At 41.0% G+C, this 17995-nt stretch overlaps 1 protein-coding gene across 4 annotated transcripts in view; it reads right to left on the bottom strand.

Annotated features, from left to right (window-relative positions):
• Positions 1-17995, bottom strand: part of dnai4 (dynein axonemal intermediate chain 4) — a 122094-nt gene that overhangs the window by 21156 nt on the left and 82943 nt on the right. For all 4 annotated transcript variants that reach the window (XM_043699392.2, XM_087990674.1, XM_043699396.2 and 1 more), the window contains 2 exons: positions 11658-11815; positions 7984-8108 (listed from right to left, as the gene is read on the bottom strand). In XM_043699392.2, coding sequence (XP_043555327.1) covers positions 7984-8108; positions 11658-11815 — 283 coding nt within the window. The remainder of the gene's footprint in view (positions 1-7983; positions 8109-11657; positions 11816-17995) is intronic.

The following is a 17995-nucleotide window of genomic DNA, read 5'->3' as shown; positions in this document are numbered from 1 at the left end:
AAAAACTGTTGGTTCTCAATTCAATTCATAAAAGGTGTGCTTTTAATGAACACTTAAAAAATCTTGAATTTGCACTATTAGTAAATGGTTTTTGTTATTCTATTTTATCTTCATTTATTTTATTAATAAACTTCTATTTCATTGCTAAAGCAAAATCTGCAGCATTATGCGCTTATAATTTCAGCAAAAAACCATTTTGATAAAACCCAAAGCAAATCAAAATATGATTTAGCAATACAGATTTCTGTCTGGGGTCTGGCATGCCCAGTGTTAATATTATCTGGAACCATAGCAAGCTCTTGGTTGGATTTTTGAGTTCACTGGATTTAAAAAGAACAATGGTTCTTTTGTTAAAGTGACAGATATGGAATGGTTATAGGGTATAAAACAGATGTTATGTGGTGAGGTTTAATACACAGAGCTTGATGTTGCTGGAAGTTTTATGGAAGTGGAAGATTATTTAAAATTGTTGACTAAGACGAAACTGAGGGACATAGGGGAATCTTTGAGGATAGATTTAAAAGCAGGATCTTGTACCGATGAGGTATTTCAAGAAATTATACAACATTTAGAACTGATAGAACGAAAATCTGAAATTGGGATATCCTAATGGGAATTAGATAAAGGTGTAGTTAGAAATGAAAATATGGTTGGAGAGAAAGAAAGAGAAATTCAAAGACTTGAAATAGAGAAAAATGAGACAGAGGGTAACAAAAAGAAAGGAGACGAAACCAGACAGAAATGGAATTAAGAAATCGAATTTGAATGCCAAAGAGATAAGGAAATTAAAGAAAACAATTGGCCATGGAAGAGCTTAGAGATAAGAGAAATAGAATATTTGCAGATGGAAGGAATGTTAGTTTTAGAGAACTGATGGAGAACATCAAAGCAACAAAAAAGAAAGACTGGAACAAAAAAAGGTGATATAAATATGTTTACATTGTAACAAGATTGGATGTACGAATATCAATTGCTGGAAATTAAATGGGAGACTAATCGTAGTAATAGGCAAATCTAAGGAGTCTTCAGATGATGAGGTATCAGGAAAGAAATTAGGTACTAAAACTGTATTAGTGGTACAAAGAGAACATATTTCCCTGGAATGTTCTAAGTAGTGCAAGATGGCTCTGGACAATCTCAATTCTTTTTCAGGGGTTGACAAGGAAAACCAGACGGCTGGAAGTTCTCTGTATTTTTATATCAAAAGGGGAGGTACTTCCTTATGCTTTGAACCAAGGAGGTAAACCAATGGTTATTGAGAAATGTTGGAGCAAGTCAGTCACTGATGTTGGCTGATGGTCTTCCAGAGGTGTAGATAAAGGAGAAAATATTAAATGGAGGTATTCATAGAACTCACGACAGGAGACAGAATCAGCAGGTGTGCCACTGACAATGATCTAGTGGTAGTATTGCTAGACTATTAATCTAGAGACCCAGTTAATGTTCTGGGGATGTGGGTTCAAATCCCATCACAGTAGATGGTGGAATTTGAATTCAATTTTAAAAAATCTGAAATTAAGAATTTACTGATGACCACAAAATCATTGCCAATTGTTAGAAAAACCCATCTGGTTCACCAATGTCCTTGGGGGAAGGAAATCTACCATCATCACCTGATCTGGCCTACATGTGACTCCAGACCCACAGCAATATGGTTGACTTTCAACTGCCCTCTGAAACGGCCAAGTAAGCCATTCAGTTGTATGAATCCCTACAACCTCTCAAAGAAATGAAACCAGGCGGATCATGTGGCATTGACCCAAGCACCAGAAACATCAGCAGCAGAAACAGCCCTGTTTACCCTGCAATATCCTCCTTACTAGCATCTGGAGGTTAGTGCCAAAATTGGGAGAGCTGTTTTACAGACTAGTCAAACAACAATCTGATACAGACAATGTCCCAGCTACCACCATTACCATCCCTATCCAACCAGCAGGACAGAGCCAGCAGTGCTATACAGTTGGGAGGACTTGCCCTGGGAGTCCTCAATATTGAGTCCAGATCCCATGAAGTCTCATGGCTTCAGGTTAAACATGGGCAAGGAAACTCCTGCTGATTACCATGTCATATCCTCCTTAAGCTGATGAATCATATTCCTCCATTTTGAACAACTTGGAGGAAGCACTGAGGATGGCAAGGGTACATAATTACTCTGGGTGGGGAATTTCAATATCCACCATCAAGAGTGGCTCGGCAGCATTACTACTGATCAAACTGGTTGGGTCCTAGAGGACACAGCTGCTTGACTGGGTCTGCAACAGGTAATGAGTGAGCCAACAAGAAGGAAAAGCATTCTGACCTCATCCTTACCAATCTGCTGGCTGTAAACATCTCTGTCCATGACAGCATTGATAAGAATGATCACTGCACAGCCCTTATGGAGACAAAGTCCCACCTTCACATTGAGACTAACCTCCATCGCATTGTATGACGCCACCACCATGCTACATGGGACAGACTTCGATCAGATCTAGCAAATCAAAAGACTGGGCATCCATGAGGCATTGTGGGCCATCAAAAGCAGAATTGTAACCTGTAACCTCCTGGCCCAGCATATCCCCCACTCAAACCATTACCAATCAAGCCAGTGGCTCAACTCTGGTTCAATGAAGAGAGCAGGAGGGCATGTCAGGAACAGCACCAGGCATACCTGAACATGAGATGCCACCAAACAGAACTACTCGCATGCCAAATGGCATCAGCATCAGCTAATAGACAAAGCTAAGCAATCGCACAACTAAGGGGTAAAATCTCAGCTCTGCAGTCCTGCCACATCCAGTCATGAATGGTGGTGGGCGACTAAATAACTCACTGGAGGAGGAGGCTCCACAAATATCCCCATCCTCAATGATGGAAGAGCCCAGCTTTTGCAAAAATCTTCAACCAGAAGTGTCGAGTGGATGTTGCATTTCAGCCTCCTCCAGTAGTCCCCAACATTACAAATACCAGTCTTCAGCAATTCAATTCACTCCACGCAATATCAAGAAATGGTTCAAGATACTGGATACTGCAAAGGCTACAGGCCCTGACAACTTTCCTATGATAGTCCTGAAGACTTGTGCTCCAGAACTTCCTGCTCCCCTAGCCAAGCTGTTCTAGTACGGTTACAACATTGACATCTACCCTCCAATTTGGAAAATTGTCCAAGTATGTCCTGAACTAAAAAAAAAGCAGGACAAATCCAACACAGTTAATTACCACCTCATCAGTCTACTCTCAATCTTTAGTAATGTGATAGAAGATACCATCAACAATCCTATCAAGCAGCACCTGCTCAGCAATAACCTGCTCAGTGACACCCAGTTTGGATTCCATCAGGACCACTTAGCTCCAGACCTCATTTCAGCCTTCGTTCAAACACGGACAAAACAGCTAAATTCTAGAGATGAGGGGACAGTGACAGCACTTGACATCAAGACTGCACTTGACATCAAGACTGCACTCGACTGAGTGTGACATCAAGGAGCCCTGGAAAAACTGGAATCAATGGGAATCTGGGGGCAAACTCTGCAGTGGTTAGAGTCATACCTGCACATAGGAAGATGGTCGCAGTTATTGAAGGTCAGTCATCCCTCAGCTCCAGGACATCTCTGCAGGAGTTTCTCAGGGTAGTGTCCTAGGGCCAGCCATCTTTAGCTGCTTTGTCAATGACCTTCCCTCCATCATAAGATCAGAAGTGATGATGTTCACTGATGATTGCACAATGTTCAGCACCATTCATGACGCCACAGATACTGAAGCAGTCCATGTCTAAATGCAACAAGATCTGGACAATATCCAGGCTTGGACTGACAAGCAGCAAGGGTGTGGTGCTGGAAAAGCACAGGTCAGGCAGCATCCGAGGAAGAGAATCGACATTTCAGGCGTTAGCCCATTCCTGATGAAGGACTTATGCCTGAAACATCGATTCTCCTGCTCCTCAGATGCTGCCTGACCTGCTGTGCTTTTCTCGCACCACACCCTTGACACTGATCTCTAGCATCTTCAGTCCTTACTTTCTCCTCCATGACAAGCAGCAAGTAACATCAGCAACGCACAGATGCCAGGCTATTTCCATCACCAGTAAGAGACAATTTAGCCACTAATGCTTGATATTCAACATCCTGAGGGTTATCATTGACCTGAAACTCAACAGAACTCACCACCTGACTCCCCAAAGCCTATGTACGATGTACAAGGCACAAGTTGGGAGTGCGATGGAATACTCCCTACTTGCCTGGATGAGTGCAGCCCCAACAACACTCAAGAAGCTTGACACCATCCAGGACAAAGCAGCTTGCTTGATTGGCATGACATCCACAAGCATCCACTCCCTCCACCATTAATACTCAGTCGCAACAGTGTGTACTATCCACAAGATTCACTGCAGAAATTCACTGAAGATTCTCAGGCAGCCCCTTCCAAACACACAACCACTTCCAACTATAAGGACACCACTACCTTCAAACTCCCCTCCAAGCCACTCACCATCCTGACTGGGAAGTATATCATTGCTCCCTCGCTATCGCTGCGTCAAAATCCTGGAATTCTCTCCCTAATGACATTGTGGGTCAACCTGCAGCAGGTGGACTACAGCAGTTGAAGATAGCAGCACTTTCTCAAGAGCAACTAGAGATGGGCAATAAATGCTGGCCAGCCAGTGAAACCCATATCCCACAAAATGAATTTTAAAAAATAAAAATGAACATACTGCAAAGATAAAATAAAGGATGATACTCAGAAGAAAAGTGTACTTATGGTAGAAGGAAGCAGGGAGTGGAGTAGTGATATCAGACCAATAGAGTCACCAGATATCAGAATGCCCCTCAATAATAAAATTCAAAAGTTAACTTTCCAACAATCTAGTTGGAAAATACAGTTTCAAAATTTTGGGTGGAAGAGTGTTGTCACCAATCCTCTTTTTTGACTAAGTCTAAGGGCTGAATTAGAGTGGTAAAGGATCATGCACTATTGAGTCTTAACAAGAAGAGACTTGCATCTTAAACAAGGTTTTTTTTTGCATATAGCTATCAGGTATTAGCTCAGAAGACATTTTTACAAAGGCTATGATGAGACTTTTGGATATCGGTTTGCACTCTGAGATTCTAAGGTGTTCTGTCTTATCCTTACCCGAGTCATGACATCTCCAGATTTGGTGGATCATAATCTTGTCTCCAACGTTAACCCTTTCAGGACATTACTTTATGGAATAATATGAAACTTGAAAGCCTTGAGAACTGTGAGGAGAATAGCATAGAACTTCAAAAGGCAGGTATAATGGAAGAGGTAGTGGCAGATAGAATTTAATGCAGAGATATGTGAAGCAAATCACTTTGGTATGAAGACTGCAGCAAGACATTATAAAACAAGGAGTACAATTCAAAAAGTGATGCATAAATCACTAAGGGTGACAGAAGAGTTTGGAAGAGTAGCTAATACAACATAAATTATTTTAGACTTTATTAATAGGGTCATAGAGTCTACGAACAAGGAAGTTATCTTAAATTTGTACAAAACACTGGTTCAACTCAGTTGGAGCATTGTGTCCAGTTCTGGGCACTACACTTTAGTAAGAAAATAAAAGGATTAGAGAGTGCAGAAATGATTCTCAAGAATGGTCCCAGGTATTACAAACTCCAGTAACATAAATAGAATGAACAAGTTTACATTTTACAGCTTATATTGGATAAGATAAGGTTGTGATGAGATCTGACAATGGTGTTCAGAATCATGAGAGGCCTGGACAGAATAAATAGGGAAAAAATGTTCCCATTGGTAAAAGATCAAGAATGAGAGGAGTTAGGTTAAGGTACTCGAAAAAAAGCAATGGCAACATGAGGAAAAATATTTTCACTCAGTAAGAGGTTAGGATCTACAATACTGCTTAAGACAATCAGACAACCCAGGGATTAGTCTGATGAAACTGTTGTACTCTAAGTTTGGTAACTATATTCTTCCTTAGGATGGAAACAAAAACTGTATACAATTCTTCAATCTCAGCCAGGGTCTAGACATATTTACTGCAGTGTTCAAATCCCCTTTTGATGAAGGTCAACACACCATTTGCCTTCTGAATTACAAGCTACACCTGCATACTAACTTTTAGTAACTTATCGACAAAAACACCAAGGTCCCTTTGATATTAACAATTCCCAACCTCTCACCATTTACAAAATATTCTGCCTTTCTTTTTTTTTAAAACCAAAATAGATAAATTCACATTCATTCAGATTGGTGGTCTTGGACTTGTTAATTAAATGGGTAAGAATATGGTAGATGGTATTGTTGCAACTGACTTACAATTTCCATTCACATCTGTTTTGCATAATCAGTAAATTTGAAAACATTACATTTACATTTTGGGTTGTCTTTTACATAAAGGATCCTTTAGAAATATAACTTATTGTGACTGATTGTGAGCAGTTTCATGAGGACACAAATGCTCGTTCTTTCATGAGAACTTTGAGGAGTATCTCATAGTTTCTGTTCACTTGACCCAATACTTCTCTTTCTGCTGCTGCTTTCCACAAACGTGGTGTCAGGGACAACAGACAAAATTTGTCCTTCTAATTTCCCCTTCAAAATACTGGAGATATCACAGACCAACATACAATTTTGAAATTGTTCAGGCCTGAATGGAATGATACTTCTGAGAAGTGGCGTGATAATGCTCAGCACAATCCTACTACTGATATGAAAAATCAGTTGCTGGTGTTGGGTAATGGAAAATAGAAGGTAACAGAAATATTGTTGGTGTCACAGAGTCTCGCTTTCTGATCGATGAGAAAGGAGAGAAAATCAGGGCTCAGGTCAGGAGGTGAGAAATTATTGACTGGAGGTGTGGAATAACGTTATGTGAAGGTAATATAACGTTTATCATAGAGCATTGGACAGAGTGGAGGTTGTATTAGCTGAAGGGAAGAAGAAATCACTTTGAATGGTAATAGGGTAATACTATTGGCTTTTCTCTACATTAGCAACACAGCTGAGATGCCTGTCTGAATTGGAAAAAAGAAACTTGCTATAAAGCTCCAGCACAATGCCAGTTGAAGGTTATATGTCGTCAAGGTTTTTGACATTGGAGAGCAATGGACAAATGAGAAATTGTCAATCAACTGTTGACATCAGGTATTTGAAACTAAATTATTTTTGAGTCTTTTGCAGCATTGCTGCTGGTCAGGCAGCCCTGTGGCCACTATTGCGATAACATCATGCCAAAAAATGCATCAAACGACTACTTATCTCATTTTCATGGTATCACAACGAAGCAGTCCATGTTCATTGGACCTATTAAGTGTTTGCTCATACTTGAATCTTACTGGGTAGAAAATGGGCAGGGAAGATTTTCCCACATTTGCTCAGTTTGACACTTTTCTGTAAACCTGAAAAATTGTCAGTTTTGAGGTACAAAAAGTTTTTAAATATCTCTTGGTGAGAAGAAATTAGGCATGCACAAGACAGACAAACAAGGGCTCTTGTGGCGCAGTGGTACCATGCCTACCTCTGTGCCACCAGTTACAGTCTACCTGCCTCAGACATGTCACAATTTTTTTTATCAACCTGTTCAGGTACAAACAGAAACTGGGTAATCAATTAAAGTAGATATACATTTATTTTATTTTCCTATGTTCTACTGTTCACAGACTTCCATTCAGAAGGCACTGAACAGTACAAAAGATATGGTGCTACAGACACTAGTATTTGTACCGTATCAATCAAGGGGCTATCCACCTGTATACATGATACTGAGTGAAGACTGGCTGTTGCAATTTGATAAGTATCAACTGACTCCTTTCCTGTCCTTACCCTTCATATACACTCAAACTGCAGCAGAATGCAATAAACAGTGAAAAGAAACCAGAAGTGGGGCCAATTTCCCTGAATAAAGGAAGTAGAAAACTGAAAGATCATAGGTGTTGAGCAACAATGAATACAACTCCCTGAGTAATCAAAATTAATACTTCAATATAACTGGAAACACAAATGTGTTTTCATTGAAGATACCTTTGGGTGGAAGGAGAAACACATTCCTGCTGCATAGCGAGAAATGGAGGCCTCACTTTTCTTTTCTTTATCAGTTGCCAGTTTCTTAGATGTCTGCATTCCGGTTCGTTTTATCCTCATCAAATCTGTATGAAAACATATTAAATTATCAGTATAGGATAGAATATGATTATATATTACTGGACTTACAAACCAGAGGCCTAGATTACTGTCCTGGAGTCATGAGTCTAAATCATTGCAGTCAGAAAATTTAAGTTCAATTTAAATTAAGTTAATTTAACTTAAACTAAATTGGCAAGAAACAGCCAGTGTCAGTGCTGGTGCCCATGAAAATATCAGATTGTTGGAAAATCCCAGTTGATCTCTTCACAATTCATGTCCTTTGGAGAAGGAAATCTAGCATCTTTCCATGGTCTGGTCTATATGTAAATTCACATCCTCAACAGTGAAGGTAACTCCTAACCTCCCACTGAAATGGCTGAACAAGCCATTCAATTGTATGAAATCGCCACAAGGAAACTCTAAGGGGATAGACCTTAGGTTACAAACTGGTTGCTGTGCATAGACACACCAAGCCTAGTTAATGCTAAAAAGTTCCTTCACACTATAATCTAAATTAAGAAAGGCTCCTTTCCCTTGAAAGTCCATGGTATTACCACAACTGGATTCCCTAAGATCAACATCCTGGAGGTCATCACTGAGCAGAGATTCAGGTTTGTGGGCCAACCACACAAATGCTATGGCTACATGAACAGGTCAGAGACTGAATATTCTATGGTGGGTAATTCACCACCTGATACCATGTTGCCTTTCCAACAGCTGCAAGGAATAGAGGAGAATTTCGTGGAATGCTTGCCACTTACTTGGATTAGTAAAACTTCAACAATTATACACAAAAACTTGATACCATCCAGGTAAAGTAACCATATAACTGCCAACTGTTATGAGGTCAATTATTAAAGTATTGAATATCCAGATATATATTAAGAACTGGCTTGATAGATCATAATCAGTTAACGATTAAAGATACAATATATAATGCATAGAAGACTTAAGAGTAAGAAAATAAACTGCAGAATTCAGATTTGAAATTTTAAACACAAATAGGTCAGCTCTGATCTTCTTGAGTCATAGAGAGGCTTGATGGGCCCAGGCAAAAGTGAGGACTGCAGATGCTGTAAATCAGAGTCGAGATTAGAGTGGTGCTGGAAAAGCACAGCAGGTCAGGCAGCATCCAAGGAGCAGGAAAATCGACGTTTTGGGCAAAAGCCCTGCTCTTGTCCCCATTTCAAATGTCTCAGACATTAATTACTTTGACAAAATGCACATTTTGGGGATGCAGTGGCCTAATGGTATTATTGCTGGACTGGTGACCCAGGTTCAAATCCCGCCATGGCAGATGGTGGAATTTGATCTCAATAAAAGAACAAAATCTGGAATTAAGGGTCTAATGATGACCACGAATCCACTTTCGATTGTCAGAAAAACCCATCTGGTTCACTAAAGTCCTTTACAGAAGGAAACTGCCATCCTTACCTGGTCTTGCCTACATGTGACTCCAGATCCAGAACAATGTGGTTGACTTATAACTGCCCTCTAGGCAATTAAGTGTGGACAATAAATGCTGCCTAGCCATCAATGCCCTCATCCCGTGAATGAATAAAAAAAATTATATTTCTGAAGTGTTTCCCATTTAGGAATTAATCTGTGCTTCTATTCTTCTACCAAAGTGCATAACCTCACTTTCCCACATTGTATTTAACCTACTATTTTTTTGCCCACTCTCCTATGCTGTCCAAGTCTTTTTGCACCCTTCCTGCTTCCAGAATACACCAATACTATCTTTGTGTCATCTGCAATCTTATCAACAATGCCCCCATTTCCTTTGTCCTGAATGTTAATCTATAATGTGAATAGTTGTGGTCCTAACATTGACATGTATGGATCTCCACTAGTCACTGGGTGCCAGTCTTGAAAATGACCCTTTTATCTGCATTCTCTGCCTTCTGCCAGTCAGCTAACCCTCTATCCATGCCAACCATTTTCACTGGAATCATTCACTCAGCATTCCAATCCAATAGACAGGATCATCTAATTTTTTCCCAGGACTCCAAAGACCATCCCATGATAAGCCCCCTGACCATCAATAACCATGGTCCAACCACCAAGAGAACTGATGTGAGGTTAGCTCTGATTGAGAATGGCCTAACCCCAATACTGAAGTTTCCACAACACCCTGACTAACCTACCTATAAAATCCAAATTGATTGCATTTGACCTGCAGGACGGACTGTGGCCCAATCCCAGGAAGACAAAGACTCTAGTGGGACCAAGCGCCTGGCTGTCCATGGCTAACCCTATGGACTGGAATCAAAGGAGTCCTTGACCAAATAGGACGACACCCTATGACTACCTGAAGTCACCTTGAACATGCTAAGGATCTTTGACTTTCATTCATGGACATTTCGTTGAAGCACATACAGGGTGTTTGCCATGTAAACTGCTAGCACATGCTGTGGGTATAACATGTAACATTCCACTCCCTTGACTGTTCAGTGCTCTGAACTATGACTAGCTGCCTGCCCCTTTATGCATGCTAAAAAAATTATGTAAGCAACAGAGGCTGATAGCCTGTAACTTATCTGTGATGAGCCTATGTACTAAAAGAAATGCATGTAACAGGCTGTCAGCCTTCAAGTAAGCACAAAAGAAGTAAGCTAACAATCATTAGATGCAAACCATGAGTGTTCCTGAGACCCAAAGTGAGATCATTAAGGGCTGCAGTGCTGTGTTAGTTGATCCAAAAACAGGTCAGTCACCATCCTGACTTCGAAATATATTGCCATTCCTTCATTGTCACTAAGCAAAAATCCTCAAATTTTCTCCACAATGACATTGTGGGTCGACCTACAGCACATGGACTGCACCAGTTCAAAAAAGCAGTCACCACCACCTTCTCAATGGCAACTCAGTTTGGCAATAAGTACTGGCCTACATCCCGCAAGAAAATTTTAAGAAGGCATGATGATGTGGTGGTTTACTGATGCTGATTTGCATTGTCACCAGGTGGAAGAGGATGGTGTTCATGGAGTGTGCAGGGATGTGGTGGTGGAGACAGAGTTGGATGAAAAAAGTAGCAAGATGATGCTGCCTCGTAATCGCTTTGACTTTCATGTCAGAAATTGGTGATGCCCAGTTTCTGGCAGATGGAGAGAATTATGAGCTGCATAGAAATGAGGCAATTGAGATGGGTAATAATTAGATGCAAGTGCAAGGAAATAAGATAGGCAATGCTTATCAACGAGATTTGACATTGTTATTTAAAACCTAGATTTAAAGTCTGTATCAGAATATCAGAAAATCTGGATATCGTTTTCTCGATGTTGAGATTTTAGTATTTTTTTTCTTTTTCATACTATTTTCTGAAATTTCTCGCTATTGCCCAAGCCACTCATAGGAGCAGAAGATGATGTCTGCTCTATATCTATAATAATCTCTATATACCTAAATCTATATCTTCACAAATAGAGATCCTAATCTGAAAGGTTAGTACTTAATTAAATCACCATCTTGTCATTCAGATGTAATTTTTGGTAGCTTAAATATAGCAAGTCAAACATCTATTAACTGCCTCTGGATGCCACTAACAACATAGAATTGTACATTAAACCTGCCTGATGATTCCAGTCCTTTTGCAAGAGTCCATTTGGCAACTCTGCCATCTGCAGCTATGGAGATCAAAGTCCCCTCCTTTTCATCCCCTTTGGAATTTCTGTCCTGTTCAGTCCATTTCAGTTGCCAGACTGGGCCAATGTGTTTATTTAGATCATTACTGGAAATAGTTAAAGAAGCCACAATTCAATTCAATTAAATTGAAATTAAATTTAAAAAACAGTAATGTTGAAACTTTACAACAGCACCTGTATGAAAATATCAAAACAAATGGAATCAAAATGTAATTGAACAAAACATCATGCAACGAAAGGAGATTTCTTTTCACCATGAGCCTACAAAATTACAATTGATGTTCAACTTGTACTTATCTTACCAAATCTAAACATATATGCGTATTTTGCTGCAGATTATCTAATTTGGTTCCTTGGTAGGCTAATTTTACAAAACGGTTGAAGAAAACATAATACCACTAAATAGATGAAAACATGGTGAGGATGACTTTTGTTCAAAATGTTTGTAAAAGCAAGTGTGGAGAGAGTACAAGTATCTTGTCATGGTCCTCTCACTACCATGAGGTGATGAGATGTGGATAGCTTGAAGGATCAATTAATCTTTTCCTTCCTGCCACTTTCACTTTAATCTGGGATTTATTTTTCTGATTTTTTTTGCCTCTCAGAGGAGATTTGTATGGTTTTTTGGGTGGTAAATGCTGAATTGGTATGCTTAAGCATGTATGAACAAAGTTTAATGGACCATCTTTTCCTGAACATCAGCTTTGCTTTTCATAAGTTTGAATAAGGATATTGGATAGTGATAAGTGGGAGATCTACCAGATTTTCATGTGTCTGGCCCAGGAGTATGAATTTGTAGTGAACCCTATGTTATTTTTATAATTTACTTAAAAATAGAGATAATAAAAGCATAATCACAAAACAAAAGGATTGCCATGAAAGAATGAATTATCAAAGTGTTAAAAGATTACATGTTACAATTATATGGCAAAAGAAAATAGGAACAGAAGTAGACTATTTGGCCCCTTGAGTCAGCTCTACCATTCAATAAGATCATAGCTGACCTGTTCCCACTTCCAATTCAACATTCCAATCTAATCTCCATAACCCTGGATAGTCTTGCCTAACAAGAACCTAAACAGAAATTTTAAAAACAAATTGCAGCAGGTAGTGTCGATTGTCTCTGCCATAGTCTTTGATACCATGAGGTAGGGCTGCAAATAAGAAAAAACTAAGAGGACCACAAACGAAATCCTGTACATACTGGGAGCAGACAGCTGGGAAAAATCACTAACTAAGCCATAGATGGCATGATGGCTCAGATGTTAGCTCTGCTGCCTCACAGTGCCAGGGACTGGCATAGATACTAACCTTAGATGACTTCTGTGTGGAGATGGAAGTTGTCCCTGTGTCTGTGAGGGCTTATGCTGAGTGCTCTGGTTTCCTCCCACATTCCTGCAATGGATGGATTGGCTGCGCTAAATTGTCTGTGGTGTCTGGGTTTGTGTAGGCTAGGTGGATTAACCATGGCGATTGTGGGAGACGTTGTGGGTCTGGGTTGGATGCACTTCAGAGAGTCGGTATAGACTTGATGGGCCAAAAAGCCTCTTTCTGAACTGTAAGCTACTTAAAGTATTTATTTTAAAGAAGTAATAATTTTAGTTTAACAAGTAATGTTTACATCACACAAGGGGAATACACTGGGAGTCATAGCAGAGATCTGAAGCAGGAACTACAAAAGTGAGAAAATATCTATTAGTGTCATAAGTCACAGGGAAAATGCTTTAGTTCAGCAGCATAGCACCTAATGCCAATGCTACAGAATAAAAATTTGTAAAGATGATAAAATACCCAATTACATTAGGAATCTATGGCATCAGAAATAGTATATATCTTTGGGTTGCCTGAGGAGCAGATGATGGAATGTTGCAGCCAATTACGTTGGATGGCACCTAAGGTGCTCATAATTTTAGTGAAACAGTTACAAGATTCTTGGTTCCACAGTCAGATAGAGTCGTAGAGATGTACCGCATGGAAACAGACCCTTCAGTCCAACCTGTCCATGCCGACCAGCTATCCCAACCCAATCTAGTCGCACCTGCCAGCACCCGGCTCAGATCCCTACAAACCCTTCCTATTCATATACCCATCCAAATGCCTCTTAAATGTTCAATTGTACCAGCCTCCACCACATCCTCTGGCAGCTCATTCCATACACGTACCACCCTCCGTGAAAAGGTTGCCCCTTAGGTCTCTTTCATATCTTTCCCCTCTCACACTAAACCTATGCCCTCGAGTTCTGGACTCCCCGACCCCAGGGAAAAGACTTTGTCTATTTATCCTATCTATGCCCCTCAATTTTGTAAACCTTTATAAGGTCACCCCTCAGCCTCCGACGCTCCACGGAAAACAGCCCCAGCCTGTTCAGCCTCTCCCTGTAGCTCAGATCCTCCAACCCTGGCAACATCCTTGTAAATCTTTTCTGAACCCTTTCAAGTTTCACAACCTCTTTCCGATAGGAAGGAGACCAGAATTGTATGAAGTATTCCAACAGTGGCCTAACCAATGTCCTGTACAGCCGCAACATGACCCCCCAACTCCTGTAATCAGTACTCTGATCAAAAGAGGAAAGCATAACAAATGCCTTCTTCACTATCCTATCTACCTGCGACTCCACTTTCAAGGAGCTATGCACCTGCACTCCAAGATCTCTTTGTTCAGCAACATTCCCAGGACCTTACCATGAAGTGTATAATTCCTGCTAAGATTTGCTTTCCCAAAATGCAGCACCTCGCATTTATTAAACTCCATCTGCCACTTCACAGCCCATTGGCCCATCTGGTCCAGATCCTGTTGTAATCTGAGGCAAGCCTCTTCACTGTCCACTACACCTCCAATTTTGGTGTCATCTGCAAACTAACTAACTGTACCTCTTATGCTCGCATCCGAATCATTTATGTAAATGACAAAAAGTAGAGGATCCAGCACCGATCCTTGTGGCACTCCACTGGTCACAGGCCTCCAGTCTGAAAAACAACCCTCCACCACCACCCTCTGTCTTCTACCTTTGAGCCAGTTCTGTATCCGAATGGCTAGTTCTCCCTATATTCCATGAGATCTAACCTTGCTAATCAGTCTCCCATGGGGAACCTTGTCGAATGCTTTACTGAAGTCCATATAGATCACATCTACTGCTCTGCCCTCAATTTTCTTTGTTACTTCTTCAAAAAACTCAATCAAGTTTGAGAGACATGATTTCCCACACACAAAGCCATCTTGACTATCCTGAATCAGTCCTAGCCTTTCCAAATACATATACATCCTGTCCCTCAGGATTCCCTCCAACAACTTGCCCACCACCGAGGTCAGGCTCACCGGTCTATACTTCCCTGGCTTGTCTGTACCGCCCTTCTTAAACAGTGGCACCACGTTTGCCAAACTCCAGCCTTCCGGCACCTCACCTGTGACTATCGATGATACAAATATCTCAGCAAGAGGCCCAGCAATCACTTCTCTAGCTTTCCACAGAGTTCTCGAGTACACCTGATCAGGTCCTGGGGACTTATCCACCTTTAACCGTTTCAAGGCATCCAGCACTTCCTCCTCTGTAATCTGGACATTTTGCAAGATGTCACCATTTATTTCCCTACAGTCTATATCTTCCATATGCTTTTCCACAGTAAATACTGATGCAAAATATTCATTTAGTATCTCCCCCATTTTCTGTGGCTCCACACAAAGACCGCCTTGCTGATCTTTGAGGAGCCCTATTCTCTCCCTAGTTACCCTTTAGTCCTTAATATATTTGTAAAAACCCTTTGGATTCTCCTTAATTGTATTTGCCAAAGCTATCTCATGTCCCTGTTTTGCCCTCCTGATTTCCATCTTAAGTATACTCCTACTTTCTTTATACTCTAAGGATTCACTCGATCTATCCTGTCTATACCTGACATATGCTTCCTTCTTTCTTAACCAAACTAAATTTCTTTAGTCATCCAGCCGTCCCTTTACCTGCGAACATCTGCCTCCAACCAGCTTTTGAAAGTTCTTGCATAATACTGTCAAAATTGGCCTTTCTCCAATTTAGAACTTCAACTTTTAGATCTGGTTTATCCTTTCCCATCACGATTTTAAAACAAATAGAATTATGGCCGCTGGCCCCAAACTGCTCCCCCACTGACACCCCAGTCACCTGCCCAGCCTTATTTTCCAAGAGTAGGTCAAGTTTTGCACCTTCTCTAGTAGTTACATCCACATACTGAATCAGAAAATTGTCTTGTACACACTTAAATTCCTCTCCATCTAAACCTTTAACACTATGGCAGTCGCAGTCGATGTTTGGAAAGTTAAAATCCCTGACCATAACTACCCTATTATTTTTACAGATAGCTGAGATCTCCTTACGAGTTTGTTTCTCAATTTCCCTCTGACTATTTGGGGGTCTATAATACAATCCCAATAAGGTGATCATCCCCTTCTTATTTCTCAGTTCCACCCAAATAACTTCCCTGGATGTATTTCCAGGAATATCCTCTCTCAGCACAGCTGTAATGCTATCCCTTATCAAAAATGCCACTCCTCCTCCTCTCTTACCTCCCTTTCTATCCTTCCTGTAGCATTTGTATCCTGGAACATTAAGCTGCCAGTCCTGCCCATCCCTGAACCATGTTTCCATAATTGCTATGATATCCCAGCCCCATGTTCCTAACCATGCCCTGAGTTCACCTGCCTTCTCTGTTAGGCCCGTTGCATTGAAATAAATGCAGTTTAATTTATTAGTCCTACCTTATCCCTGCCTGCCCCTGACTATTTGACTCACTTCTATTCTCAGCTCGCTCAGATCGCTCTCTTTCCTCACTATCTCCCTGGGTCTCACCCCCCCCCCCCCCCCAGCTTACTAGTTTAAATCCTCCCAAGCAGTTCTAGCAAATTTCCCTACAAGTATATTAGTCCCTTTCCAATTTAGGTGCAATCTGTCCTTCTTGTACAGGTCACTTCTACCCCAAAAGAGATTTCAATTATCCAAAAATGTGAATCCTTCTCCCATACACCAGCTCCTCAGCCATGCATTCATCTGCTCTATCCTCCTATTCCTGCCCTCACGAGCTCATAGCACTGGGAGTAATTGTTGTGTTCTGTTCGCCGATCTGGGAATTTGTGTTGCAGACGTTTCGTCCCCTGTCTAGGTGACATCCTCAGTGGTTGGGAACCTCCTGTGAAGCGCTTCTGTGATCTTTCCTCCGACATTTGTAGTGGTTTGAATCTGCCGCTTCCGGTTATCAGTTCCGGCTGTCCGCTGCAGTGGTCGGTATATTGGTTCCAGGTCGGTGTGCTTATTGATTGATTCTGTGGATGAGTGCCATGCTTCTAGGAATTCCCTGGCTGTTCTCTGTTTGGCTTGTCCTATAATAGTAGTGTTGTCCCAGTAAAATTCATGTTGCTTGTCATCTGTGTGTGTGGCTACTAAGGATAGCTGGTCGTGTCGTTTCGTGGCTAGTTGGTGTTCATGGATGCGGATCGTTAGCTGTCTTTCTGTTTGTCCTATGTATTGTTTTGTGCAGTCCTTGCATGGGATTTTATACACTACATTGGTTTTGCTCATGCTGGGTATTGGGTCCTTCATTCTGGTGAGTTGTTGTCTGAGAGTGTCTGTTGGTTTGTGTGCTGTTATGAGTCCTAGTGGTCGCAGTAGTCTGGCTCTCAGTTCGGAAATGCTCTTGATGTATGGTAGTGTAGCTAGTCCTTTGGGTTGCGGCATGTCCTCATTCCGTTGTCTTTCCCTTAGGCATCTGTTGATGAAATTGCGCGGGTATCCGTTTTTGGCGAATACATTGTATAGGTGTTCTTCTTTCTCTTTTTGCAGTTCTGGTGTACTGCAGTGTTGTGGCCCTTTTGAACAGTGTCTTGATGCAACTTCTTTTGTGTATGTTGGGGTGGTTGCTTTCGTAGTTTAGGACTTGGTCTGTGTGTGTGGCTTTCCTGTATACATTTGTGGCAAATTCTCCATTCGGTATTCTCTGTACCATCACGTCGAGGAATGGGAGATGGTTGTCCTTTTCTTCCTTTCTAGTGAATTGGATTCCTGTGAGTGTAGCGTTGATGATCCAGTGTGTGTTCTCTATTTCTGTGTTTTTAATGATTACAAAGGTGTCATCCGATTCACTAGAGATATTACTACCCTTGAGGACCTCCTTTTTAAATTTCTGCCTAACTCTCTGTAATCTCCCTTGAGAGTCTCAACCTTTTCCCTTCCAATGGCGTTGGTTCCAATGTGAACAATGACATCCTGCTGGCCCCTCTCCCCTGTGAGAACATTCTGCACCCTC

This window comes from Chiloscyllium plagiosum, unplaced genomic scaffold (assembly GCF_037043375.1).
Source record: "Chiloscyllium plagiosum isolate Xiang-an unplaced genomic scaffold, Cpla_swu_hap1 HiC_scaffold_9, whole genome shotgun sequence".
Lineage (NCBI taxonomy): Eukaryota > Metazoa > Chordata > Chondrichthyes > Orectolobiformes > Hemiscylliidae > Chiloscyllium > Chiloscyllium plagiosum.
Note: the sequence above shows the minus strand (reverse complement) of the source record. Positions and strands in the feature narration are given on the sequence as shown.